The 22,924-nt window shown below is 37.1% G+C and overlaps 1 protein-coding gene across 2 annotated transcripts; it reads left to right on the top strand.

The window, feature by feature from the left end:
• Positions 1 to 241: 241 nt before the first annotated feature.
• On the top strand, positions 242 to 22,460 carry LOC104612218 (proline--tRNA ligase, cytoplasmic-like). Of its 2 annotated transcripts, none has more exons than XM_010279568.2 (13): positions 242 to 478; positions 1,446 to 1,524; positions 1,615 to 1,700; positions 1,933 to 2,025; positions 2,453 to 2,569; positions 5,889 to 6,076; positions 7,330 to 7,396; positions 11,691 to 11,813; positions 11,942 to 12,094; positions 20,155 to 20,439; positions 20,715 to 20,933; positions 21,910 to 22,003; positions 22,174 to 22,460. In XM_010279568.2, the coding sequence occupies exons 2-13, from the start codon at positions 1,482 to 1,484 to the stop codon at positions 22,236 to 22,238; spliced, it is 1,533 nt and encodes a 510-aa protein (XP_010277870.1). In that variant the 5' UTR covers positions 242 to 478; positions 1,446 to 1,481; the 3' UTR covers positions 22,239 to 22,460. The 2 variants fall into 2 exon arrangements, with proteins under 2 accessions (XP_010277870.1, XP_088746108.1); XM_088889982.1 differs by lacking the exon at positions 242 to 478 and adding an exon at positions 517 to 677.
• The last annotated feature ends 464 nt before the right edge of the window (positions 22,461 to 22,924 follow it).

The raw sequence follows: 22,924 nt of genomic DNA, 5'->3' as shown, positions 1-22,924 counted from the left end.
TTTTTCTGAGAAAATAGATACCACTTGTGACTTGTGAGAGAGAGCACCCGGGTTAAAATTGTCATTTTGCAAAAATAGTTTATTTCAAAAAGCAGACGGCTTTAGAAAAATTGAAAAGTTTGGGTATATTTAAGAGAAATAGACAAACTCAAGGGAACTTTTAGATAATCCTTAAATTTTCAACGCATGAACGTGAGATGGAGTGAGTGGCTTTAATTGCTCTTACATAAGGAAGTCAACCGTTCAGCAAGCATTTCACATGGGGCTGGGGGTGCCCGAATAAAAAAAGGTGCCCGAATCACTTCTTTGCCTAACGTTGTTTTTCAACAATCGGGCCAAATAGAAGGGTTTTTGTTTAGGTTTTTAGTTCAGACGGGAGCCTATCATCACTTTGGCGGAAGACGCTCACGATCTCTCCATTTCTTCTGCGGCAGGATTGGCAGCGGAGAGGAGCAGTAGTATAGTCAAAACTGAGTAGGTGAGCTCTCTGTCTCTCTGTTTCTGGTCGGTTGTGGTTAGGGATCCGCTGTCTCTCTGTGGCTTTTCCGTAGACTCTGATGATTTTCTGTATTCCTCCCGGGCTTTGTTAGTTCCCGTCGTTCCTTGCTGTACAGGTTGGGGTTCCCAAAATGAGTGACGACTCACGTTTAGTTGGGTCAAGCTCGAGCACTCCAGTAGTACGAATCTCTAGATTATTCGCATTTTTAGTTCTTATTGTTCTCTAAATTCTTCTTGAGCTTTGTTCTCAACTTCTTCCATTTTTTCCTTATGCTATGCTTGTTTTGATGTAAAGCCGGAGTTTTCACCTTGAAAGATCTTCAGCTAAAGGGGCAAAAACAGAGCTGAGTTGTTTCCCTGTGAAAAGTTTTACGCCCCTTTATGTGATAATAAACGCAGATTTGGTCAGTAGAAGAGAAGGGTTATACTTTCAAATATTGAATTCCTTGATTTTTGTATTTTCGTACATCCAAGTTTTTATTTTATTTTGGAAAGTCATTTTGACTTTCTTTCTGAGATTTTAATTTGGTTTTGCTTCGTTATATGCGAATTGGGGAGTTATCTTCGATATGGATTTGTGGTTTGCTTAATTAAATAGTTAATACTGGATTGGCGAGTATTTTGTTGTATTTTAATTGCTTGTTACCTGTCACAATCTGATAGCGGTAAGGCCCGTAACTAAAATTCTAGTATATTAGTATGTTTTCTTGATTAGATTGTTCGTGTGGTGAACGTTTTTCTGTTTTCTGTTTCATCACGTTTTTGAAATAATTGATTGAATGATTAGATACATTGATTTGGTATTTGGTATGTTTTTAAACAAATCTGGTGTTTGCATGTTGTTAGTGGTCTCTCATGAATTGGTTTGACCATAGTATATATCTGCTTCTTTCACCTTTTAGAGTTATAATTACAAACTACAAACTATATGGTATTTCTACTTTTAGGATATATATTACCTCGGATTAAAGTCACTGAAGAATATGGCTGATGAGGCAAAGAAATCTAACAGCAATGCAAAGGGTGGTAAGTTATTGCTCTACGATGTCTTTGTATGTTCTTTGTCCTTTGTTTTTCTGGTTATTGCAGTGCTGATCTCTGTCTCTCTCTACCCAGGGGGGAAAAAGAAAGAAGTTAAAAAAGAAACAGGTCTTGGTCTCTCTAATAAGAAGGATGACAATTTTGGAGAGTGGTATTCTGAGGTATCCATACACGTTTGACACATTATTCTTTTTCCCCTGTTTTTTTCCAAATATAGAAAGGCACAAATTCTTTATTTATACAATGAAGTTATGCTTTTCTTAATAAATGCATACATTATCTATATGCATTTAATCATATTTTGGTTTGTCACTTGTACAAGGTGTTCCAATGGTGAAAAAGATTGCATACTTTGATTTAATGTTCTTCATTCTCATTTGGCTTCTTTTTCAGGTTGTTGTTAGCAGTGAAATGATTGAATACTATGACATTTCTGGCTGTTACATTCTAAGGCCATGGGCTATGTCAATTTGGGAAACTATGCAAGTGAGTTGAGACAGCTTTTAGACCCTTGTGTGCTTTGTGGTTGACATGTGACACTAGATACCGTGCTTTTTTTACTGTCTTTGACCTGTTATCTTAAGCATTTGTTAACTTTAGGTGTGAATAGATTATAGATAAAGTCCTTTATATTGTCATTTGTATGTCCATTTTTGTTCGAGTGGATGGTTATTGGAATAGTTAGTGCTTCAGGTCAAAGTAGTACCTTATGTCCTTTTTGGGTGGTTACTCTAGGCTTATAATGCTTTAGATGTATTGTCTGCATGGAGCTAAAGCTCATTTGTTTTCTTTTGTTTTTATTTTATCTCCTTTTATTCCATGCCTTTATTTTTTGGCTCTGTTGTTTGTTTTTTTATTTCATTTTCATTTTTTCATTTTATTTTGTTGATCTTCTAATGCTGTCATTGTGCAGACCTTCTTTGATGCAGAAATAAAGAAGATGAAAATAAAAAATTGCTATTTCCCTCTTTTTGTATCTCCTGGTGTTCTGCAACGTGAAAAGGATCACATAGAAGGTTTCGCTCCAGAGGTGAGAACTTTGAGTTCGTTGGCATGAGTTAAGAAACCTAAAGATGAGTATTTTCTGAAGACACTCTGTAACTGGCAATGATGAAAATGTTCCTTAGCTGCAGGAAAAATTCTCTGCTTTACTGACACCTATAGTTGTTAAACAAAATACTTGTGTTTCTTGGTTAAAAATAGAAAAGCTTATGCAATACATACCAATAAAAAACTTCACATCCTTCTTTTAAAGATATTTTCCTTGATAAGCAATAGATTGGTTGGTTCTCAAACCCTTTTCCTTAAGAAGAATAGAATCATACATAAAGTTAGCTTGGCTCATTCCAATCTGATTCAACTGCTCTCTGACCCTAGGAAAAATCAATCATTCGTGGCTCCAATGAATTAAAAATAAAGAAACCATTTTATTGTTGAAACAGACAATTTGGTCTTTCCTTTTGTTTTGGCTGGAATTCTCTGGTTTAATTGTTTTGCATGCTTTTACATCATCTTGGTTAAATTCATGAACCAAACATCTATGACAATTATTATGCTACCATCTCTGGTTTTGGTTCAACTTGATACTACAATTTGATGCTGCCCTTTTTTTAAGACATTGATTCTGCATTGATTCATCTAAGCGTACATCCTTTTTTTTTTGTTGGCAACATCCAGAGTTTTAAAAGCGCAAGGCGCAAAAAAGGTGCAGGGGTCAATTTGTGCATGAGGTGCAAGGCACACACCTTTTTGAAGCAAGGCACAGAAATTAAAAAAAAGCTAAAAAATAAAAAAAGTCAGAAAAATGAAAAAATCCAAAAAATTAAAAAAATGCAAAAAAAAATTAAAAATAATATTAATAAAAAATATAAACTTATAATTTAAGATAAATGTTTTAAAAAACCTATTATCTAAAATTAAAATACATAAAAATAACATGTAAAGCATATTCAAATGAGTATTTAAAAATAAAATCAAACATATTGTTAGTGTCGACTATATAGGGGTAATTTTGTCAATTTGTTTATGTTTGGTGTGAGGTGTCATGTTTAAGTTAAGTGATGTGTCCCATACTTAAGTAGGGGCACAACAGACCTTTTGTTTTTCATTAGAAAAGTATAAATACAGTTTGCTGACTAGGGAGAATATAACTCTCTCTCTAGATCGAACCAGTTTTTCCTTCTCCTCTCTTCTCTTCTCTTCTCTTCTTCTCTCTATCCTTTCTAGTTTTCTGCTACTGTTATTTCTTATTGAATTCTAGTGCAGGCCTGAACTTTATCCATGGTATCAGAGCAACTGTGACAAATTCAGATCTGCCCAGAATTCTCTTTACCGCCATTCAGCCTAGGGTTTTCCAGATTTTTGCATCATCAGTTGGAGATAAGGAAAAGGGCTGAAAAGGAGTGATCGCCCTTTCACGTTGGAGGTTTTCATGCCTTCAGTTGGTGGTTTAGTGGGTGTTTGTGGTGGTTTGTAGGGCACCCTCTAATCAATGGTACAAAGAGGGTTGTTTTGGGTGGTGTAGTGGACAGTCGAGTGCAGGTGGTTTCTTTGGTGATCTAATAGGTGGATTGTATGGGTGTTTTAGTGTGAATCGAGTGGTTGGTGAGTTGCTATGTTGAGGTAGGTTTGTGGTGTGAACAATGTTTTAAAATGCGGAGGCGTGACGCGAGGCGTTCCACTACCTAGAGGTGTGAGGCATAGTTTAGAACACAAGAGGCGTAAGTCTCCCGAACACAAGGAAGCGTAATTTCACGGACCTAGTCTCCTCTAGTGTCTCGTGCAGCACTTGGGTAGTAGTCTGTCGCTCCACAAGTCAGCCTTCCCTACTTAGAGCACTCTCCTGGCTCTTGAGACCAAGTAGCTTACCAACTTGTCCTTCACACTAAGGAACACACTTAGGCAAGAAAGGTGCAAAGCACACAAGGAAAGAGAGATGGAGAACTCAAAAGAACTCTTTGTATTTCTCAAGAGAGGGATACAACACTTGATTGCTTGGTTGAATGCAAATGAGGGAGGGGGTCCCCTTCTATAGGCACTTCCACCTCCTTAAAGGATTTCTCTAGAACTATGAATACTTGGCATCATCTAGAAGCACCTCTAGAACATTCTACCTTCTTCACTCTTCTAGGGGATGCCTTCTCCATAAGATACAAGAACACTCTAGAGGAAATCTAGATTGCTCCCAACCCCTCTAGGTTGTTTCACACAAACCCGGATTGTTCTATAAGGTTCTAGAGAGTTCCACCAACATCTGAACCCTTCTAGACACATGGAGAACACTCCAGAACACCCTAGAAATATGCAGAATTGGCTAGAAGCCTAAAAACACATCTAGAAAACCTCTAGCCTAGCAACCCATTGTGTCACCCTGTGATAGTAAGCCTCCTTAAGAGGAGGGGGGTTAGGAGGAGGAAAGGGAGGAGGATGAAGAGGAAGGGGGGGTCTCATTTTTTCTTTATTTTTAATAAAAATCTTTTTTATTAAGAAGAATAAAGATGCACAACATTAGTTGAAGGGGGGGTGTTGAAGCAAAGGCGAGCGACCAAAGCAAGCCTAGTGCGGCTAGGCATATTTTCAAAAAAAAAAAGTCATAATTTCAAAAGGCGCACGCTTGGGCTGAGGTGCAAGGTGTGCCTTTTAAATCACTAACAACATCTAAGCTTTCATCCAACGATTTAAAAGTTAAAAGGTGCACACCTAGTGCTGCTAGGCATGTGCCTGACGCGCCTTGAGCCTCAAACCAAGTGTGTGCCTTTTGAAAATTTGACGATTTTTTGCTTTCGGTTAGGCCGGGGGTGGAGCCTCTGGACCCCCATGCCACGCCCCTTGAAGCCAGCCCTAACATGGACTTGTTTGGGCTTGCCTCAAGGGGCGTGGCACAAAGACTGCTTGTAGAATCAAGAATATAATATGTTTTACATCACATTAGCTACTTGAAGTAATGCAATTGAAGAAAAAAAGAGGTTGTGGGTTTTACATGGTTGAAAATGTTTTATATGTTTGATTTTATTTTTAAATTCTCATTTAAATATGTTTTACATGTTATGTTTATGTATTTTAATTTTAGATAATAGGTTATTTATCAAAAAAAATTTAGATAATAGGTTTTTTAAAACTTTTATTTTAAAAGGTAACTTTATATTTTTTATTAATATTATGTTTAATATTTTTTGTTTTTTTTTGAATTTTTTGGCATTGTTTTTTATTTTTGTGCCTTGCTTCAAAAAGGTGCACACCTTGCCTTGTGCCTTGCTCCTCGGGTGCAAATTGAACCCTGCGCCTTGCGCTTTTAAAACACTGCCTTCATGTATGGCTGCCCCAACTTTTCTAACCATTCTTTCTTTCAGGTTGCTTGGGTTACCAAGTCTGGAAGTACTGATCTGGATGTCCATATAGCAATCCGTCCAACAAGTGAGACTGTTATGTATCCATATTATTCCAAGTGGATTAGAGGACACCGTGATTTGCCTCTAAAGCTTAATCAGTGGTGCAATGTTGTTAGATGGGAGTTCAGCCATCCTACCCCATTCATAAGGTATTTCTTTCTGGATCTCTTAATTTTTGTTGCTTTTCTTTTCCACTAATGCTGTTGATGAGATGCAGATGCCCCTTAATAAGTTCTTTATAAGCTAATACCACTACTTGAACCCTTGATGAGTTGGTTTAAAATATCTTCAACTATAGCTAGGGGTGTGGTGGTGTTGTGATGGTCCCTTTATAAGTTTTAAGATGTTCGGATCAATACTTGCCTTTGATTGGACTAGATAGTCTGGCTATTTTGTTCTTTAACTTCACCATGAGGTCCAGCACCGGCGTTTTGTGTCTGGTTTTCCCTGTTTTATGCTATTACTTGGACAATCTCAAGGCCTAAATTGTTTGGGAATCCATATACGTGGACATGAATTATGACACAACATGCCTTGGGACTTGTCTCCATGCCCAGTTTGTGATAGATGATTATAGAATGTTACATTTTTGGCTAAAACTTGAGAATGGAATATTGATTCGAGTGGCTAAGTCTTGGGAAATGAATTGTAAATTTATAGTACTTGATTAGTTTGTTAGAGGGTGGGCCTTGGTGCAATGGTTGAGTTGCTCCATTGCAACCTGGGTGACCAGGGTTCAAATCTTGGTAAAAGCCTCTCTGTGAATCAGCAGGAGTAAAGCTGCATACATCTGTCCCTCCCCAGACTGCATTGGCTGGAGTCTCATGCATTGGGCTGCCCATTTTGTGTTGTTAGCATTAATTTATGATTAAGCATTAACTTGTTCTTTTATTTATTGTTACACCATCTACATGCAAGGTGCAACAAAAGTATATTGTGTAAGTAAATATTGAAAAATAAGTATACTAATCTAATCTCCATATGCTTTGTATATCATTTTTGGGTGGATTTGTTGAGGGTGGAACTGTATTTTTTTTGGATCAGCAATCACAAAGTATTGAGAGTGGAACTGTATGCATGTTAGATTCTGAACTTGAACCTTAAATATATGTTTTGGATGCATCTCTTGTCTGTTTAAAGGTTAGTTTGGTTGCTTACCTTCTGAGGAATTTTCATTATCAAACCATCTTCAGTAACTAGAAAGGAAGATTAGCTTTCTCAATCTAGTTAGATCTCCATGGTGTCTACCTTTGGCATCATATTTATATTTTGCATTACGTGATGGACTTCCGACTTTTAAATGAAAGAACACTCATTTTTTTACTAGAAATGACAAAGACTTGGTTGAACCATTTTGCCCTTGCATTATCTAAGATATACATGCCATGCTTCACCATTGTAGGAGTCGCGAATTTCTTTGGCAAGAAGGGCATACAGCTTTTGCAACCAAGGATGAGGCTGATGCAGAGGTATGAATTTGTTCAATAGTTTATTTCTTGCATCTCTTTAATGCATGTGTTTGTTTAGAATTGAGGTCAACTCTTTTATGTTAACTTGTGTTTGCTCCAAGTTCAGAACTTGTATTGTATTTGTTGTGAGGATCCTGAATTTTGTCATTTCCTTCTTTTCATCCCCTCTTCTCTCTCACTTGATGGGTTAACCTGTTATCCTTGATTTTTACTTAACAACCAATCAACGGTCCTTCCTAAAACTATGCATATCAGCCTGTCCCTGTTATCCTCAATTTCATCCAACTATCAAATTTTTGTAATCCCCCAACTTCTAGATCTAAATCGTAAATAAAACTCTAGTTTTATTCTCTTCCATGGGAACACATTTTCAGCTGTAAGATGCACGACTGCTCTTTTAGATGATTTACATAGTAATCAAGAGATTGCAGTGCATGTGGCTGATTGATCTAGAGTGGGTAGATGAAAAGAAGATGTGCTTCAAGTGCATTGCGTCTGATGCAAGCAATTAAATTGAAAGTGAAATTGTCTATAGGACATGCTGTGTCCAGTCACAAGGAAAGACATGGTTGTAGAATGAATATAGCTCAGACGAGGATATTGAAATGGATGAGTATCTGAGTGGTGGCCAGTTGGTACATTAGCTGGGTAGTCCCAGCTGATATTGCAGATTCGAGTCTCGCTATTACCACATGCCTTTGTGAGTTATTAATGTGTTGTTTTAAATACCAAAAAAAATCATCAACATACCAAAACAATCATTTCGTAAAAAAATTAAATAAAAAAAGATTCGAAATTAAAGCATTCATGGAATGATGGGGACCTTGTGGTATTTGTGTTTTGTGATGATATGAAACAAATTTGGTTGGAGTGGTTGTCTTTTTTAAGAGCAATGTTAATTCATAACTTTATTAATGGGGGAGTAGCAGGATATGGTAATTCACTACGAGCAAATTGAAGGATTGTTGGAAGGGTAGAAATCAGATTTGACATGGTCGAACCAGGTTTAGTTGCTGGCCGAATTTTAAAAAATTTTCTAACCCAACCTGAGGACCGATGTCCCAGTGATTTTGAAATCTAAAATTTTGGGATTTATCTTGCACAGAATTAGACCATATTTAAAACCCAAATTAAAACTAATCGTACCTGATACGGAGACCACAGTGTGTAGCTCCCAGAGTGGTAGTTCACACCCATTATCAATCCCAAAATCAGCCTCCCACTGATGATGATGTAGTGTGTATGTGAAACCGATTCAAGAACACCGTTTCGGCAAAAACCGGTCTCCAACTTGCTTGGATCAAAAAGGGTATGTGAACCTGATTTACCCTGATGTATTTCTTGCAAAATTCTAATGGAGGACTGATAAAAATCAGCCCTTATCAAGGCTAGGTCGAATTAGGGTTTCTTGGAGACAAGGGAGAAGAGAAGAGAGCAAGAGAGTGGAGAGAATTGGTTCAATTAGTGTTTTAAAAGCGCAAGGCGAGGCAAGCCCAAACAAGTCCATGTTAAGCTCTTAAATTCTAAGTTTTCACACAAAAGATAATAATTTTATAGTTTTAATTGCTTTTAAGAAATTTTATTAGGATGAATGAATGGACAACATTACCAAATAGGGGATTCTTGAACATGGACTTGTTTGGGCTGGCCGCCCCCGGCCCAGCCGCCAGACTCAAAAAAAAAGGAAAAGGTAGCAAATTTTCAAAAGGCGCACGCCTAGGTGCCTAGGACTTGGACGAGGTGCTTACCCTAAAATGTGCCTAGGCGCGCCTTTTAAATCACTGGGTTCAATTGGACTCTCTCCTCTTTCTCCTTTATATGGGGCACTCTCCTAATCTAATTAGGAGTTGATCCAAATTATATTTGTATAAGGAGTTTATCTTTAATTGATAAGCATTATCTTCTTAAGAGGATAGGTGCTCCATACCTGGATCCATGCCCATTTTCAACCCAAGTCACATGACAAAGTTGTCATGTGATCACTTAACTAATCATATTGGAAATGGGCCTTTAGGCCCATTTTCTCTAATGGTTCACATCCCAAGGTGTTGCATGGCCACTTTGGGCCTGAATATTGTATGGTGTGGGACCCATAGGTCTCACACAAGTCGATAAGGGTTTGGCTCTACCTCTAGAAGAGGTTAGGTCGAATTCATTACTCAGGGTAGTGACCCTCTGACCCAATCAGTTTGGGCTCAATTTGTGCCCAACATTTACACCTAAATGATCATTGGATTCAACCACTCTATGAAGACACAAGGATAATGGACTTATGTAAGATAAATCCCATCAGCTAATCAACTCTGTAATCTCGGATGGATCCCGGAATTAAAACTTTTTGCAAACTTTTTTCATAAAATAGTAATATAACATATAAATATATTTTGCAAATCAAATTTCAAATACAATTGAAATCCACTACCAATAGTTTAGGTTTCCATTATAGAGAGTGTAAAGCCTAATATTCACTTTGTTTGACTAAGGGGTCGATCTTATTACTATGATCACCCACTTAGGTAATTTCCCCAACTTCCCCAACATGCCCAGGTATTTGACCCTTGATGGATTTCATCGATTTGCACATCAAAGACTGTTTAGTCCAATACCCAGTGCAATGTCATAATGAAGTTTGGAGTTAAGTGCAACTTTTCAGTTGCCTATATATCTCTAAGTTCTATGCTTTAGGGCATAACTAGAAATTGGTCTAGGTTTAGTGTTTCTTGTAAACACCCACTGGTTGTGTTTGGGGACTAACCCTAGCAGCTAAGACAAGTTGCTCCACCAGTTTGGTAGCATACTAGTGTCAACCTTGTCAGGATAAATTTCCCAAGTCTATCCAATGATTGAAAACATTCTAAACTAACACGAGACTTATAAGTGTCCAGTTTAAGGAGTAATTCATAGAAAACATACCATAAGAACATGAAACAATAATATACTTTTTTAATTTATTGATAATGGTTTATGTACATCAATCTGATTGGAGCTAAGGGCATGCACCGTCTAACAAGGATGTATTCAAGGTCTCAACCTGGTGAAATTGAAGGATTGGAGGAACTTAATTTTGGAAGGGGTCTGTCAAGTAGTTATCTCTTGGTTATGTTTTGGATGAAGAGATTCCCTGGACTTTCAGGTTCATGTTCGGAGGAGCCAAAGCTTTTGGGAATAAACTGAACTGCTTGTTCAGGTGGATTCTAAGGACTGCTAATTGCTGACCATTTGTAAAAACTGGAGGTATGAGGCAAAACATGATTCTGGGAATGCCAATACTGGAATGAATTGTAATCCTTTTGTAATAGTAATTATGCTAGTAGACAACTGTAAGCTGCTTTGTACTTGTTCTTGCTATCTCTTTTTGGATAACATGGACATTTGATTATGAATATAATTACATGCATTAACTATCCAAAAAACAATCTTAGCTTTATTAAAAGTGAGGAAAGGACCCAATTGTACAATTTGTCTTGTTTACCTAAGAAAAAATAAATGTAGCAGGGAGGAGTTATCAGTGCAAGTTTAAAGTGTAAAGGAAGGTTTGAAAGGGTGCAGGTGGAGTTAAGTCGCTCCCCCCTTGCCCCACTTGATCAGTAGTTCAGCCATTGATGAGTATTCTTTTATTAATTACCTTGGATATCTGAGATCAGGTCTAAGTTGCACATGGTTAGCTTTATTGGCTAGCTAATTGAGTAAGTTTTCTACTGGTACTAAAACTCTTGCATTTGGATTCTTTTTGATGGTTTAAAGTTTAAACTGAGTGATGGGATCAGTTTGAACCAAGGTTAAATATTGGCATGATACACCACATATCAGGCATATCATATCCTATTGGCAAGCCATCAATACTTGAAATATAAAGCGCTTGGGATTTTGGCTATTTTCATGGGGTTGGCAGGCGTAAGACTGGCCCCCTGACCAATTTTGAGAAAATAAACAAAAAAATGATGTTCTGTAGTATCAAACACCCGATACGCTTATTTGTGCATATCAGGTGCATCGATACATTAAACCTTGGTTTGGACCTTTCCCATTTCTTTCTGTTTTGGCAAGCCCGTCTTTTTTCTGGACGGAAATGATAAAGTGTGAAATGCATCTTTGAAATTTTGGTTTTATGCATGAATTAACAGCTACTTCATCTAAGCTGTAATTTATAGTTTTCTGTCCAAATAATATTATCCTGTTTGTTTCCTTTTCCTTTTTCAAGGATTTTTTTAGTACATGTTCATGTATTAGAATATGTTCTATTTTATTTTCTCCCTTATGTGCTTCCTTCTTATGTGTGTTGTGTGTTTTTCAGGTTCTTGAGATTTTGGAGTTGTACAGAAGGATATATGAAGAATTTCTGGCAATTCCTGTTATAAAGGGCAAAAAGAGTGAGCTTGAGAAGTTTGCTGGTGGGCTCTACACAACAAGTGTTGAGGTATTTAATATGTTTATGCATAGTGTATTGTCTTTAGTCTGTACATCATGTCTAGAAGAACTAATGATCTAATTATAAAGTACTGTAATCATTTCCTTATTTTTGTACTCTATTTTTTATTTTTTCAGGCATTTATTCCAAATACTGGTCGTGGTATCCAAGGTGCTACCTCTCATTGTTTGGGTCAAAATTTTGCAAAAATGTTTGAAATAAACTTTGAAAATGAGAAGGGAGAAAGGCAAATGGTCTGGCAGAACTCCTGGGCATACAGTACAAGAACGGTAATTTGTGTTTCATTTATTTATTTATCCTATGTTTTTTTAGATAACTAATATCTATCTTCTGTTTTGTGGCTATTATATGCATTTTTTTATTGGTTGGTGTGGCTGCATGTGTGTAGCAGGGTGTTCTGATACTAAATTTATATTTATTGAAAATATTGGAACTTTATTAAGTTTAATGCATGACACACACAACCAAGTTACGCTTTCCCTTGTTGTTTTTTTTTATCAATTACAGTAGATTTTATTAAAGTAGAATAAGCTTACAGAGGAGGGGAGCTAAAATATCTTAACTCCCCAAATATGCTGACATACACCCAAAATGAAAAAGAACAATTACATCTGAGCCCAAAAAACAGAATTTCTATTCACCCCTTGCCTAGCTAATCCATCTGCAAATGAATTTGAATTTCTCTTTACCCATGTGCATAGAACTTCAATATCTTTAGTCAGCCATTTAAATTTCCTCTATTCATTGCTGTAGTTCCAGCCTAGAGTTGTCTTCTTTTAACCACCTCACTACAGTCTCAGAGTCTCCTTTTATAATCAGTCTATTGACATTTAGATCTTTAGCCCTTTGTACCCCTTCCAGAGCTGCTAATACCTCAGCCCTCTGCAGCAACTGCAACACAGACAAGTCACAAAAGTGAAGTATGAAAAGATGCATGCCTTGATTGTAAAATTTAAAATTGTAGATTGAGAGGAAGATGATAGCTATTGAAGCTAATGCCTAGATAAAGATGATAGAAAAGGGGTCTCATCCTTGGATCAAGGAGAATGGGGGGGGGGGTGTACTTGGAAGATCTGTTTGGTCCAAGTCTAATGTAAGTCATGGGTTTTTTGTAATCAATAGTTCGTTACGTACATCAAGTACTGGTTTAAAGAAATAATTCAGTAACAGAAGATAAATGTTTACATCTATGGTGGATCTGAGAATAGAAGATTTCAGTTTGTCATGGAGTTTTTTTAATGTTTTTATAAGAGAAGAATGCTCAAGGACATTCATCATTTTAGTGATTATTCTTAGGAGTGGCTGCTTGAATTGCAAGATAAGTTGTTACTGGGATTATTAAATGGATGATAGAGCTGCAAATATTTATGTGGTTGTGGAGAATATGAAAGAAGCAAGTTCTGATATTTGGATTTGGAGCTGGTAGCTGCAATTGGTATATGATCATCTTGATTTATCTTAACAGAAATTGTCATGGTCTATGAGGCAATGTTTTCAAAATCGTAATCGTAGAGAAAGTTGAATTGTGAATCGTATTGTAAATCGCAAGATTATTTCTATTTTTTATAAACTCAAAAAAACATAAATATAGATACATATTAAAAGGCTAAATGTATTTAGAAAAGTGACTTTACCCTATTTTTAATCTATATCTACCATATATGTACTTAAAACAATAGAATTTGCCACTTATACAATAGAAGCCTATGATGATATAATCAAGTTTGACTTGAAAATCAAATAAATCTACATAGAGTGGCCCTTTAACTTACGTTTGATACACATTAAACTCAATTTCTAGTATTGAATAATGTAAATAAATCATTTTCTAGTAAGGGCTTTAAAAAAAGTCTCCTCTGACAAAACTAAACATACACAAAAAACAAAGTAGAGAACTAATTCTTAATTGAATTTATTTGAATTGTAAAAATCGTAAGATTTATGGATCAAATCGTAGGATTCAAACAAAAATAGTAAGATTTTTGCAGAAAAGGATTCAGACATAAGATTTGAATCGAAACCCTTTGGATTCATGATTCAAATCGTGAATCGTATCGTAAATCGTAAGATTTTGACAACATTGCTTTGAGGACATTGGTAAGAGAGCTTAGATAGAAGGTTACAGACAAATTATAAAATATAGAACTCAACCATAGTTGCCAAGGCAACACCTAGGTGACAAAGCGCCTTTGGAAGCTCACCTCGCCCAATTGCCATGCAGTTTTGTACATTGTATTATGAAATACTTTTATATTCTTGACTTTTTGAGATTATAGTTATAAAATAGACATTATTAAACTAGAATATGCGTTTTGTGTGTTTATATGCTAATTTCTTTTTATTTTTTCTTATTTGTTAGGGTTTAATCAACACAAACATTTATAAGTGCTGTATTGAAACCTCAAAGACTTCAAAACCTGAACCAATAAGGAAAAGCTTAAATATGCTGATTTTCTATACTTAAACTTGAAGTTTATACTTTTCTTATGAAAATTATGAATAATTATTAAGGAAATATGGTTATGGTACCCCGGGAACTACCGTAGGGTATATGTTTTTTACTTTAATAAATCCGTCACCTAGGCAACAAGGCCCCCCCCCCCCCCCCCCCCCCCGTTGCCTAGCCTCACCTTGGCACCTTGAAAGCTATGAACTCAACCATGCTTTGAGTATTCTAAAGATGATACATAAGTTGATATGTTGTGCAAGAGAGGAGAGTGAGGCAACAATAAATGGAGAAGAGGGCATGGGCAACCCTTTTGATCAAGTTACTTTTGCAAATAAAAAACTAGGCATGAGTTTGGTGGAAGAAAAAGGTTGAAGTTAGCAGGAATTTGCACTTGTTTGGGTGCAGGTGGACTCCCCCGGCTAATGTGCAAGAACTTTTTGTTCCTACCGTTTTCAGTTTGCCAAAGCGTGGTAGGATGTTGTGGAATGCATAAGAGCTGCCATGCCCCCCCAGCTAATGTGCAAGGACTTTTTGTTCCTACCGTTTTTAGTTTGCCAAAGAAGAGTGGTAGGATGTTTTGGAGATGCATAAGAGCTTCCATGTGCAGGGTACTATTGAAAGGAAAGGAATCTTAGAGTATTTTCAGAGAGAGAAGCAAAATTGATATTTATTGATGGGACGCTGGAATCAGAGCTAGGACCACAAACAATTCTCCTTGGAAAGCCATTCATGACCTGCTACCACTTTTCTCCCCTAATATCAGGTATGATTTGAATTTCGGTAACTCCATAAAATTTTGGTAACAAACTTGGGTGGGGAGTGCCCCTCTAAAGGATCAGTTTCCTTCTTTGTTTTCTCTTTCTGATCTGAAAAATGAGCCAATCTTGTCTTTTACCACCCCGTCCTCTTCCACTTCTGGGATTGGGTGGAACTTGGGTCTAAGAAGGGATTTGAGGGACTCAGACTTTGACAATATTTTGAGCCTTATTGCAATTCTTGATAACGTTGTCTTAGACCCCACTAGGGCGGATTCTAGAATTTGGACACCTTCTCCCAACGACATTTTTTCTTGTGCTTCTTTCTTCAAAGTCTTAAGCCAGTCCACCAGTCCTATCTTCCCTCCTTTTCTTGTTGATGAGGTTTGGTGCAGAGCAATACCTCCTAGGGTTGGTAGTTTTTGTTGGGAAGCCTATCTGGAAAGAATCAACACTGGTGATCTACTCCAAAAGAAGAGACCCAATACTTGTTTGTCACCTCAGTGGTGTGTTCTTTGTAAAGCGGATGGGGAGACTGGTTTTCACCTACTGGTGTCTTGCCATTTTGCGAGGTCAATTTGGGAATGGGCTTTGTCCCTATTTGGATGTAGTTGGAATACCCCATCAGACTTGCAAGGCCTTTTTCCCCTTATCTTTTCAGGTGGCGGATAAAAAGGGGAAGGACAATGTGGAGAGGACTAAGGGCTGTAGTATGTTGGACACTTTGGGAAGAAAGAAACTCTAGGATATTCTCAGAAGCTCAGAGAGGAGCAGCAGATCTGAGGGCTATCATTCATATTAGGGCGGTACAGTGGCTGAAATCTTTGGAGCTTTTCACAGATTACACTGTGGATGACATGTTGAGGAAGTGGGGTGAAATTGCAAATTGCACACAGACTAAGTTAGTAATGAGTGTGGCTTGGACCCCTCCACCTAGTGGATTCATGAAACTAAACTTTGATGGGTGTAGCAGGGGAAGTCCGAGACAATCGGGGATTGGGGGTGTTTTTAGGGATGAAAATGGGGTCATTTCTGCTATGTTCCCAGGCCCAATTGGAGTGGGTGACTCCCTTAGAGCCGAGATCTTTGCAGTTATGGAAGGAGTACAGAAAACTAAGGAGTTGAACATCAGGAAACTCTTAATTGAAGGGGATTCAGAGGTGGTGATAGGGTGGCTGATTAAAGATCACAATGGCTTATGGAAGTACAATAATGAGAGGAGGAAATTCAAGTGGCTAGTGCGGGAGATGGAAGTTAAGATACTTTGGGTTAAAAGATCGGCTAATTCCCTAGCTAACGGTTTAGCTAAACAAGGGGCAGAAAGGGATTCACTTTTTTGGGCTAAGCCGTAACGATAGTGTGTTTTCTTTCTTTTCTTCTTTTCTTGAGGTTCTTTGTTGCTCTTGGAAGATAAGTGTGTTTGTCTTCCTATTGTAAATCTTCTTTTGATGAGTTAATGAAAGTGTTATTGATAAAAAAAAAACTGATATTTATTGATAACATCATGATCAAAGTGGCTCATTGGTTGAAGACCATGGATCTCTTCTCCTCATTCTCAGTAGATGACATCATGCTCAATTGGAAAGTGGTGGCTGATTCAACTCCTGCTAAAGCACTCACTACAGCTAGCTGGACCCCTACAGAGAGAGGTTTTATCAAATTTAATTTTGATGGGAGCTGTTTGGGTAACCCAGGTGTTTCTAGAATAGGAGTTTTCTGGGATGAAATTGGGAAAGTGGTAGCTCTATACTCAGGACCAATTGACGAAGGAGATTCTCTATGGGCTGAAATATTGGCAGTGGTGGAAGGAATACAAAGAGCAGTTTCTATCAATTCTAAGAAGTTGATAATAGAGGGAGATTCAAAACTGGTAGTGAACTGGCTGCAAGATAAAGAACAGAGTCACTGGGTGTATAATAATGGAAAGAAAAAGATTGAAGGGTTAATACAAGATATGGAGGTGAGAGTACAGTGGGTAAAGAGAAGTGCAAATTCATTTGCTGACACTCTTGCTTGACAAGGGCCAGGTATATCTCAACTCTTTTGGACTCAACTGTAATTAAAGTTTTCTGAAGTAATTGCAATCGGGGAGAGATAAGAGGGGTTATCTCTCACAGTTCAGCTATTGTACATGCCTTAATGTACCTGTTTTTATGGAAATTTCGATTATTGATAAAAAAAGAGATAAAGATAGAGTTTAATCAAAGGATGTTCTTTGATTATAACTTATAAAACCCTCAAGTGGAGTGCCGGCCTACCATAAATGCATGATGGAGTTGCATTGGGTCTGGATATTTAACTTTGATCAAAGGTTAAATTTTTTACATGGGTGATAGTGCCAGAAAGGTGTTTAACCAAGGAGATTCTCGATAGAAAGGGAGCAAATTTTCCAGATCGTGAGTGCTTACTTTGTAATGGGGAGATTTGAGTCATCAAATCATCTGTTCCTGTTTGCCAAATTCTCTTGTAAAGTTTGGCAGCACTTCTGTAAAGCTGTTGCTGTCTATGAATGTTTTCCTGCATCGGTGAAGGCTTTGTTAGTTGGCAAATTCAAGGGATGTCTGTGTGAGGCAAAGCATGCTATCTACTCTTAACATGTTTTAGTGGAGATGACTTCTCATCCCATTTTTTTTGATATATTTTGAAGGGCTACACAAGAGGGGGGGGGGTGTAGCCCATCCCCCAACCCGTAAGCCACAAACTCCCCAACCCAGGTGCAGGCGGGATTCGATCCCAAGTCTCCGCGGTGCAGGAGACCTTACCAACCAGCTGGTTGGCACCTTGCAGTTCTCATCCCCTTTTTGAGTATGGCAGGGGGTCCTTAATTGTGTAAAATGTAGAGAAATTATTTGTACATGGGAGCATACATGTATACTTTTGATTTTTCATTTAATACAATGTACATACACTACCCTTTTTCAAAAAAAAGGTGAGACATTTAACAAGTGCAATGGGAACCTGAGGTGCAAGGTGAGGCATACACCAAGATGAAGTGAGATGCCCACAATTAAAAAAATAAAAAAATTAATATACAAGAATATGCAAGTCTAAATTCTGAAGGAAATAAAATATTTCAGACAATCTGTTAGCTCAATTTGTTCAATTGGTTAGAGCATTGTTATACTAATACAGAAGGTTGTAGCTTGTATATTCATGTCCGGCATAGACTAAACTGTTTAAATATCATAGGTACAACCCACAATATATGCTTGGGATGCAGATTGTTTCCGTTTTCAGTAGTTTTGAAAATAGAAACGGAATTTCCATGTTTGTTAATATGGGTTATTGTTCAATAACAGGAAATGACATTAATTATCAGAAAAAAAAAACAGGAAATGACATTACTTAGAAATAGGACAGGAAATGATGTTGGGCTGTTTCTAAAAGCTTTGTTCCCAATACTTTACAGCCAAAACAATATTGTTTACAATTCAGTTGTTAATTTTTGTTCTCAATTGGAATGACAGGCAAATTTTTGTGAAATTTGCTCCACAAGTAATTGGGTGTTTTTAGTGCCAAGGCCATATCTTAGCAAAGCAGTCATGTAAATAGTTTTCAAGGCACCAAGGAAAGGCTATGCTACAGGGGGTACCTTGTTACCTAGGTGCCTAGGCAAGGCAACCCTCCATGGGTGCCCTGCCCGCATAGGCAATGTCTTGATAACTATGGCATCCTTTGCTAAATTAACCACTCTCAGCTACAAGCGACATTGCTGAGTTGAGGATCTTTCCCTTGTGCTTGGTATATTCTGGGCTAATTTTTGAACTTCTGTCTTTGTATTCTGTTGTGGGGAATTAAGTCTTTTTACCTCCCCTGTTGTATCTAAATCTTCACAAATTTTCACATCATTAATAAAGTTTTACTGTTATTGATAAAAAAAAAAAATCTTTCCCTTGTGCTTATTGAGATGCCACCAGGGTTGTTTGGTCAGGTAATTTTCTGAGTTCAAGGGCTTGGGGATTGTCCTGCTTTGCTACTTCATTATTGACATTTGATCCCTTCATTCCAGGGGAGCAACTGGAGTGGTAGATTACCATGCAAAGTCTAGGGCTTGCATCACCATAAGCATCATAATCTAAACCTTATCCCAACTATATGGAGTTGACTGCATGAATCTTGTTTCACCATTCTGTTCTGTTTAATGCTGAGAATTAGTATTTTATTTTATTAACTTATAGCTGCAATACATTGCTTAAATAGGACTTTCCTTTTCCTTTGTTTGTGCATTTGTGTTTTTCCTCTATCTTGCAATACCATGATAGCATTTGTTTGTGGGTGTATAGTATCTAATGTATCTACGCTTAGGTTAACTGTAGCATGCAGTCTTTGACCTTTTGCCTTGCCTCAATAACCTCTTGGCTGTAGGGTCATTTTTGGATGCATAAATTCTTTCTTCATCATTTAGTCATATAATTATATGGCTGGTCTTGTGCTCCACCTCATTTGTTTCTTCTGTGTTAGATCAATCATCATTATGAGTTTACCTCTTGATGATACTGGCATTGTTATTGGTTCCATGAAATATCATCATCAATGATTTTTTTGGTTGGTAACTGCCTACTTCATTGCTAATTATTGTAAAAAAAAGGGAATATATGCAAAGATAATGTGCCAAGCACCACATATATCCCTAGATAGGCATCTAGTATCCAAGTTTCAAAGTATTGATATGCTACACCCCGTATTGGTGGCTGAACGAAACACCTTTAAGGATTTTACAGAAACGTAGTTATTTTTTAAGTGTCAATTACCCTTAAAACCGACCCCCTGTGAAAATTTCAGAGCCAAAAAAAAAAGTGTTTTATAGTATCGAAACACCCGATACGCATGTCATGTAGAGTAAGGGTTGGTTTACCTGTTGCCTTGTGTATTTCTGTGAACCTTTAATTTGTTTTAAGTTTTGTTCTTTAAGTTTCTTGCTTTTATTTGCACTACAGAATTTTGAGGTATCTGCTGGAATTCCAAGTCCTTTTTTTCCTTTTTTTTTATCTATCGTGCTTGGATTTAGTAAATAGTGAGGATCGCTATTTTGTATACATCTTTGATATCGGAACGGAATGATATATAGTACTAGGTCAATTATCTAACTAATGTATATATTTTCTTTTTTTTTTTCATATTATAGATTGGGGTCATGGTGATGGTTCATGGTGATGACAAAGGACTGGTACTGCCACCTAAAGTAGCATCCTTACAAGTTATTGTGGTTCCTGTTCCTTACAAAGATGCTAATACACAAGCTATATTTGATGCCTGCTCTGCAACTGTGAATACCTTGAGTGAAGCTGGTTTTCGAGCTGAGGCAGATTTTAGGGACAATTACTCACCTGGTTGGAAGTACTCGCATTGGGAAATGAAAGGTGTTCCTCTGAGAATTGAAATTGGACCAAAGGATTTGGCTAATAATCAGGTAAAACCAAAGGATTTGCCATTCTTATTTCACTGTGTTTATCTCTTCCGTGGTAGGAAAAAACATAACTTTTGTTAATGAACTTGGAGCTGAGGGGGCTATGGCAAAAACAATGATTTCAATATAAAAACTGAACATTTGCTTTTATGGTGCCATGTTAGAATACCTACTTTTTCTGAATAGCCAGTGTTTGACTTTTGGTGTTTATTGATCTTCACTGCAACACTGTTGTCAATTCATAGAAAGAATTACAGATATCTTGACTTTATATTCAGGTGCGTGCTGTTCGCCGTGATAATTCAGCAAAAGTGGACATACCAATGGCCAATCTGGTTGAGAAAGTGAAGGACATGTTGGATGATATTCATCAAAGCCTATTTGATGCAGCAAAGAAAAAACGTGACGCTTGTGTTAAGGTTGTAAAAACGTGGGATGAGTTCATGGAAGCACTTAACCAAAAGAAAATGATCTTAGCTCCTTGGTGTGATGAGGAGGTACAGTATCATTTGTCCCCTTTATCAGTGTGCACCAAACAAATCTATCCTTTAATATGAGATGTTTTATACTATCGTTGGTCTTTGAATCTTGGACATGAGTTACTAACGATACTATGAAGTAGAAAGGCTGTCTTGCTTGTGGAATGGATTTCTTTTCTTGTTAGTCACTTGTTAAATTTTCAAATCTAAAATTCTGACAAGAATTTTATTAGCATATAAAAATATGCTGAATGAGGCATGTTTCGAGCTTGTATAACTAGATGCCCTTTCAGATACAGCATGGGGCTTTCTCCTTTGAGATGATACAGTTTGTTTTGGGTTCAGAGCTCCCAGAAAAATCTAGTTTCCAGTTTTAGATTTATTCATTCTACACTCAGGATTGATTACTACAAGTTAATAAAAGAGAATATATGCATAATGCTGAGAAATTCTGTCACAATCTAGAAAAAGGCCATTACCCAATATTCGCCCCAGCTATCTAGTGCCTTGGGGGGGGGGGGGGTAGGCTGGATTCAGACCCTTTGGCATGTTTTTGCTGTTTTGATGATGCTCTTTAATGGTAATTGAATATGTGACTATCTGTGATTATGCTTGTTTTCTGATCTTTCTAAAGCCTTAATTGGTTCAAAAGGGGGAAGGATTTTTCCCTTTGGCATGTCTTTTGCTGTTTTGGTAATGTTCTTTAATGTTAATTGAATATGTGTGTTATGGTTGTTTTCCAATCTTCTTTCAAAGTCTTGATAGTTTCAAAAGAGGGGAAGGATTTTCCCTCTAATAAGTTTATAGAATGGAATTAAGATATGAACCAAGTAACTAACTGAATGCCTTTCACAAGCTTTTACAGCAGTTAAAGTGAGGTAGCTGGGGTTAGTTTATCTGTGAAAAGCTTAGCCACGAATGCCAAAAAGTATTTGTTTATTTGAGCTATCATGTTTGATATCTGTAATATTTGTTATGTTTTTGTTTCTTATAGGAAGTAGAAAAAGATGTGAAAGCACGGACAAAAGGTGAGATGGGAGCAGCCAAGACCCTCTGCTCCCCATTTGATCAGCCAGAACTCCCTGAAGGTACTGATTGCATCATCCTATGGCAGCATCTGATTAATGGGCTGCCCTCTCTTAAGATTCATAAACTTGTATAAAACCTTTTTAAAAGATTGATCTAATTTTTCCTTTTGATCTTTATGATCATTGTTCCGGTAAAAAATTCTGAAGTTGGATCGACTACATTTTTGCAGGGACCCTTTGCTTTGCCTCGGGGAAGCCTGCAAAGAAGTGGACTTACTGGGGAAGGAGTTATTGAGCATGGGATTTAATTCACACTATTTATTGAACATCATAGAATCCATATCAATTGTCTGTCAATGTTGTGGATGGGATGGGATCTCTTATTCTAGTTTGTTTGCCCAGTTTTGCCAATGTCACTATTGTGGACTATTGTATATTTGATTTTGTTTTGGACTTGATTGATGACTACTAAGATTAGTGCATAACCTTTACAATGAAGAGAAACATTGGATGCAAATTTGATCTTGTCAAGACCCAACTCCTTGCTAATAACAGGAAATAAAAAAAAAATGTTACATAAAGTCTAAAGACCAAACTGCCAAGAGGAAAGGAAAGATCCTCCCTAAGAATGTTTTCAAGCCATGCTGGAGGTTTAAACAGACAGAAACCAACATCCCTTAAACCATGTTTAACAGTTATGTGAGCACTGAGAAGCTTTGTTTTTATCACAACCTACAAAAAAAAAATCTGATGGAGCAACCCTTTCATAGTTTCAAAACATTTTTTATGATGATCTAAACTTTCCATCAAGCAATTGCTATATCTAGCTGCCTCAATGCCTAGCGGTGTTCACCTGGTCGTTTTGTTTTGTATGAGAAAATAAACTGGCAATTTAGTTCAGTTTTGGTTTTCATGTACTGAAGCCAAACCGAAATGAAACTATCCTTTGCGTTTAAGTAATTATTAATTAGCCCTTATCCT

Source organism: Nelumbo nucifera, chromosome 1 (assembly GCF_055504915.1).
Source record: "Nelumbo nucifera cultivar China Antique chromosome 1, China Antique-T2T, whole genome shotgun sequence".
Taxonomy (NCBI): Eukaryota; Viridiplantae; Streptophyta; class Magnoliopsida; order Proteales; family Nelumbonaceae; genus Nelumbo; species Nelumbo nucifera.
This window is presented reverse-complemented; position numbering and strand designations above follow the sequence as displayed.